Source organism: Rhododendron vialii, chromosome 8a (assembly GCF_030253575.1).
Source record: "Rhododendron vialii isolate Sample 1 chromosome 8a, ASM3025357v1".
NCBI classification, from domain to species: domain Eukaryota; kingdom Viridiplantae; phylum Streptophyta; class Magnoliopsida; order Ericales; family Ericaceae; genus Rhododendron; species Rhododendron vialii.
In genome coordinates this window covers 9,477,210-9,483,209 of record NC_080564.1, presented here as the reverse complement: position 1 = coordinate 9,483,209, position 6,000 = coordinate 9,477,210, and the positions used below count along the sequence as shown (strand labels likewise).

The 6,000-nt window shown below is 42.2% G+C and overlaps 1 protein-coding gene across 1 annotated transcript; it reads left to right on the top strand.

The window, feature by feature from the left end:
- LOC131298023 (protein SHORT-ROOT) lies at positions 1 to 1,967 on the top strand. The gene has a single exon (XM_058323287.1). The coding sequence runs from the start codon at positions 242 to 244 to the stop codon at positions 1,739 to 1,741; it is 1,500 nt and encodes a 499-aa protein (XP_058179270.1). The 5' UTR covers positions 1 to 241; the 3' UTR covers positions 1,742 to 1,967.
- Positions 1,968 to 6,000: the final 4,033 nt, after the last annotated feature.

Sequence of the window (6,000 nt, the reverse complement as noted above, 5' to 3'; positions counted from 1 at the left end):
CCCCTCTCTCTCTCTCTCTCTCTCTCCCTCTCTCAAATTATGTGAGAAGGCATGCTAGAATCCAACATGGAGATCCTCCTTTTAGTCATCCCACTTAAAAAAACACAAACAGCCCCATCTCTCTCTTGTGTCCAAAGAGCCTAACAGACAAGACTCATACTTACATAAAGGGGGCTTATCTTAGCTATCTTAGTATTTTTTTTGGATGTGTGGGTCTTCTTCTCTCTTTGGGTTTGGTTAAATGGATACGTTGTTTAGACTAGTGAGCACTCTTCAACCTGATCACCACCACCACCAGTACCATAACCAATCCCTCAACTCCAGCACAACCAATTCCAGCAGCTCTAGATCACAAAACCACCCCTACTACCAGGAAGAAGAAGAATGCTTCAACTTTTTCATGGATGAAGATGACTTCTCCTCTTCCTCTTCCAGACACCACCACCACCACCACCACAACCCTTACCACCACCAACAACAACCACCGTCCACCACCACCACTCCAACCACCACCACCGGCACCCCACCGCTGCAGCTCTCCCACCACGACGTCTCCTTCTCCCCTTCTAGAGACCCGAACATCGACTTCTCCGGCAAGTGGGCGACCGAAATCCTACTCGAGACGGCGCGTGCGATATCCGAGAAAGACAGCGCGCGTTTCCAGCACCTCATGTGGATGCTCAACGAACTCAGCTCACCCTACGGCGACACCGAACAAAAACTCACCTCGTACTTCCTCCAAGCCCTCTTCAGCCGCATGACCGACTCGGGCGAAAAATCTCGGCGCACCTTGTGGTCGGCGGCGGAGAAGACGGCGTCGTTCGAGTCGACGAGGAAAACGGTTCTGAAGTTCCAGGAGGTCAGCCCGTGGACCACTTTCGGTCACGTGGCCTGCAACGGCGCCATGATGGAAGCATTCGAAGGGGAGCGAAACCTGCACATAATTGATCTCAGCAACACTTACTGCACCCAATGGCCCACTTTGCTGGAAGCCATCGCGACGCGGACCGACGAGACGCCCCACCTCCGCATCACGACCGTGTGCTCCGGAGGCGGGGCCTCATCGGTCCAGAAAGTCATGAAGGAAATCGGTACCCGCATGGAGAAATTCGCGAGACTAATGGGCGTGCCGTTTAAATTCAACGTGGTGCACCACGTTGGCGACTTATCCGAATTAAATTTATCACAACTGGATGTTAAAGAGGACGAAGCTCTCGCGATCAACTGCGTCGGCGCGTTACACTCCGTCGCGCCGGGGGGCAGCCGGAGGGACATTCTGTTGTCGATTTTCCGGAGTTTGAATCCGCGGGTCGTGACGGTCGTCGAAGAAGAGGCGGATTTGGAAGTGGGTATCGAAGGGTTCGAGTTCTTCAAAGGGTTTCAAGAGTGCTTGAGGTTTTTCAGGGTTTATTTCGAGACGTTGGAGGAGAGCTTTTCGAAGACTAGTAACGAGAGGCTGATGCTGGAGCGGGCGGCGGGCAGGGCTGTGGTGGACCTGGTGGCGTGTCCGCCTGGGGAGTCGGGGGAGCGGCGGGAGACGGCGGCGAGGTGGTCGCGGCGGTTGCATGGCGGGGGCTTCAGTCCTGTTTTGTTCAGTGATGAGGTGTGTGATGACGTCCGGGCGCTGTTGAGGAGGTATAAGGAAGGGTGGGCAATGGGACAGTGCGCCGATGATGCCGCCGGAATATTCTTGTCGTGGAAGGATCAGCCGGTGGTGTGGGCTAGTGCTTGGAGGCCTTGATTTTTAGTGGCGGTGGTGGTGGGGTCGCATGTGCGAGTGGAGGTTTCGGCACGTGCATGAAGGGGTCTGTAGTTTGTGGGGTTTGTTGGGAGGATTAGGGAGTTTGAAAGAGACTATTTGCTTTTTCTTTTTCGAAAGTTTTCAATGAATGGGAAGTGAGGTAAGATATTCCCATTTTTGATTAGTATTTTGGTGATATTGCAATTAAAGATTTATTTAGGTTTTATATTTTGCTATTTAAAGTAACAAAATGTGTGTAACTTGATTCGATCACCTAATTACTAGCCCAAATGTTAACAAACAAAACTTTTTATTCACACTCTACGGTAGCTTGTATGAAATTGTGGTGTTTAATGTTCGATGTTTTGTTTGGAAATGAAGTGATCGACAAATACAACGACATTCTATATGTAAATAAAATTTTCTTCCCTATATTACACGTTTGCATTACTCTTCAAGATATTGTGACTGGTTCTGCATTACTCTCCAAGATATTGTGGTAGGTTCACCAAACTACCAACTGATTTTTGATAATAAAAAAAATGAAATATGTTACCCAAATATACCTCTTGTACACAATAATGCAAGATCCATTGAAATTGTGTATGGAAAAGTCAATTTTTTCCATTTTGCATAAGTATATATTCAGCATGTGTGTGTACCGCTTTTTATGCAAGAGAGTGTTGATGGTAATGTTTAAATTGGAGTGATCAACAAAGACAACGTCATTTTGTGTGTCGATTATGTAAAAAATTGTGTTTCTATTAAATGACTTGAATTCGCTGAACAAATTGTGATGAGAGGTAAATCTAAAAACCGAACAATAGATTTTAACAAAGTTCAAGTCAATTGGAGTACGTTATGCAAACGTAATTTCTTGTATAGACGAATGTGATTCATAGAGAGGTTCACATGTTCGAAAATGATTGATCAGCTGAACTTGTGTAAGGAAAAAAGTCACTATATTATTCCGCATAAGTTTTCAACATGAAGTTATACTCTCGCACCATTATTATTTATATATGGAGGAGCGGCGACATAAATATATATATAACTCTATTTAGGTACAATGTAATTGACACATGAAAGTGGATCTTACGTATCCCTTGTTTGTTTAATACTGTAGTTTTAATTGGAGTTGTAATTTAATTAAAGTCTTGGGTTCCAAATTTATATGGAGTTGGTATTAATTAGGTAGGTTAAGATGATATCAGCTCAGAGTATTAGATTATTAAAAAATCTTTTAATTTGAAAATTAATTTGAGGAGTGCTTACATTAAGTCATGATAATTTTAACAATTGAAGGGGATCGCTATCTGGGGTTGGGACCATAGAATCTTAGGACGGCCACTGAGTTGGGCTGTGTTTGGGGAATCTAATAAAAAGGTGTCTAGCCATTAGTGGAATTATGTGTTAGTGGCCAGCACGCTGTGCAGATCATGGTCATTTCATATATATTTTGTAATCTCCATCAACTTTCTTTCTTTCTTTCTTTCTGAGAGAGAGAGAGAGAGAGAGAGAGAGAGAGAGGAGAGAGAGAACTCAGGGGGGCCACCACCACCTCTTATCAGGGACCAAAAAAACTCTTTCACGGTGGTGGAGGGTGGTGCTGCAAGGGCATACAAAGAAAGTGGCACTTTATGGCCCGCGTAAACAAAAGAAAAGCAATCAGAAAAGAAGGAAAAATACTTTGTAGTGTGTTCATAGTGGGAACATCTTTTTAGGGTTTTACATTTGATTAGACTTGACCCCTCAATTTCCTCTCTCTCTCTCTGTGCATCTTCTTCTTTACGTGGGCTTTTTGATGTGGGTTTTTTACAGAGAGGGAGTTGGCCCCATGACTTTGGATATTTTAAAGCGTTTTGAAAGTTCTTTTTTCCCTTTGAGATAGAATTGACGATGACCGTTGTCTCCAGAGTCCAGAGAGGAGTAATTATTCAAATAGTTTTGGAGCACCTGATCATTTCAGAATCACATATTTATATGAGATCGATACACTTATTTGTAGACCTCACGATAATGTATGATTGTTAAGTAATTCGGAACACCACGTGACGTTGCTCCCAACTACCGAATCACTTCACCTTGAGATATTTGGGACCCTGCAGTATTGCAAGTTGGCAACAAGAGTGGAAGTTGATTAATATGTCGGGCAGCCTTTTCGCGGTACATGGTTTTTTTGCTTCCAATTTTAATTTGGTCCAAACATTTTTGGAGTAGTTCAATTGTATTTCATATATTATGCTTTATATTAAATATAACTGTTCAGATGTGTATTAGTGATATCGTCATATAACAGGCAATATCGAACACTATCAACCAGTAACATAGATAATTAAATAACAGCATCAGAAATTCAAAATCTCGTTATATAACAACTGATACGTATCTTATTGGCCTTTATTTGAAACCCGGCACACCATGTCAAGGGGTCACATTTGGGTTTTACGGCATCATTACAGTTAAGCTCTTCTATCACCCTAACATTGTCTTTTTGCTGATATGACTTGTGTCAACTAACAAAATGTTCTCTCTAGCTGCTCCACCTTCAAGCTGCAAAAATGCCTTTGTGATAAAGCTAAAGTACCGTTTGTCTGCAGCTTTTAATTTGGCGGATAATTAGTGATGGAAAACTTTTTCATTGGCTCTCATGAGTCATGACTTGTAATTTCAGCTTTACGAGAATGATGGCAGGTTTGGTATGAGAGACTTTCTCCTTCTCAGTCAAGCCCAGCTTCTAGCCACACTTTGCTCCTCTCCAGTCTCCAGATGCCCTGCTCTAAAATCATTCCTCTTCTTGGGCTTGGACGTCCTTTTTTTGGCAAAATGGACGACCCAATTTTCAAAGGTTGTATCTTGTATTGTGGGCAATGGTGAATCTATATCAACCTTCTTCATTTATAAGTGGATTTCGATTTGAATTCTCCACTTAGTCATTTTGTGTCATTGCCCTGGCCACTAACAAGTATGGCTGTTCTGCTAACTTAGGTGTTTAGACCAGCTAATTCGCGGTCCTAACAAGTTTGGGTCAATATTGATCGTAAATTTCCGATGGTGCTGAGAATAGATGAAGTTTTTCCTTGCAATGATTAGGTAATGGATTGGATAATTGAATTAGTTTTCTTTTCTACACTCCCTAGCTAGGCCATCTTGAAAAACCGTAACAAGCTAGCTAGTCTTTTTTGAAGAACATTTCAATCCAAAATCCTACTCCTACATTGTTTGAGCCAATATTCGAATGTCGATGTTTTGGGGTTGTGGGTACGGTTGTGAATAGACATGGAGCTCCCTCCTTCATCCTCCGACCTTATGCCACACATTCAATTCCGCTGCTCAATATGGTTCTCATATTTGCGGATGGGGCTCAGAAAAAGAATGATCACCTCTAGAGTGGCATTAATTGCATGGTTTTACTGCTAGCCGTCCTGATGGCTCGCGCTTAGTGATCACGTATCAAGCTCATGTTACTGCAACTCTAGCCTTATACGGACCTAGCTAGATTTAGCTACTTTACTTGGCTGTTAGCTAGATAACGAATAACTTTAATGGGGGTACATGTATTTTGAGTGTCTTATCGCAATTATGCAGATATATAGGTCATATATAAGAGGCCAGGAGGGCTAAGAGTCTATTCTATTCTCTGCCTCGATTTTAGAGTGGGATCTATCTCCAAGAGATCAATTACTATCATTCTTTTTGCAGGTTACCGAAAGTCTCCCTCAATGCACTGTTTTTATTCAATTAATATTGTCCAGTAGCAGCAATATCTCAACTTTTATGTAATATAGCTTTCAAGAAGATGGAGGGGTACTCTTAAGCTCACACTCCATCAATGCTTTTAGAATCAGTTCTAAGGGGGTTTTTTTTTTTTTGATACTAATGCTATGGTAGCCATTTCTGGTGACTACATTTTTGAAAACCATGTGATGTTTCTCAATTATATTCGTATTGGTGACCACATTTTGGATACCATGTAATGTCTCGCCACTGTATAGGTGTGACCACATTTTGGATACCATACCAATACATTGGTGAGAGATCCCATGGTATCTAAAATGTGGTTACGGGACATAGTCACAATATCATTGTTCATTTGATAATTGTGGCATTGGTTGCTAGGTAATACTCCTATGAGAGACCAGCAAGGAAAGAGACAGACAAAGGAGAGAGGGGTCTGTATTTTTTTAGAAATTACTCTCTTCGTTTCAAAATGAGTAACCTTTTTGGGACTCTGTGTCATTTTAAAATGTTTATATCTT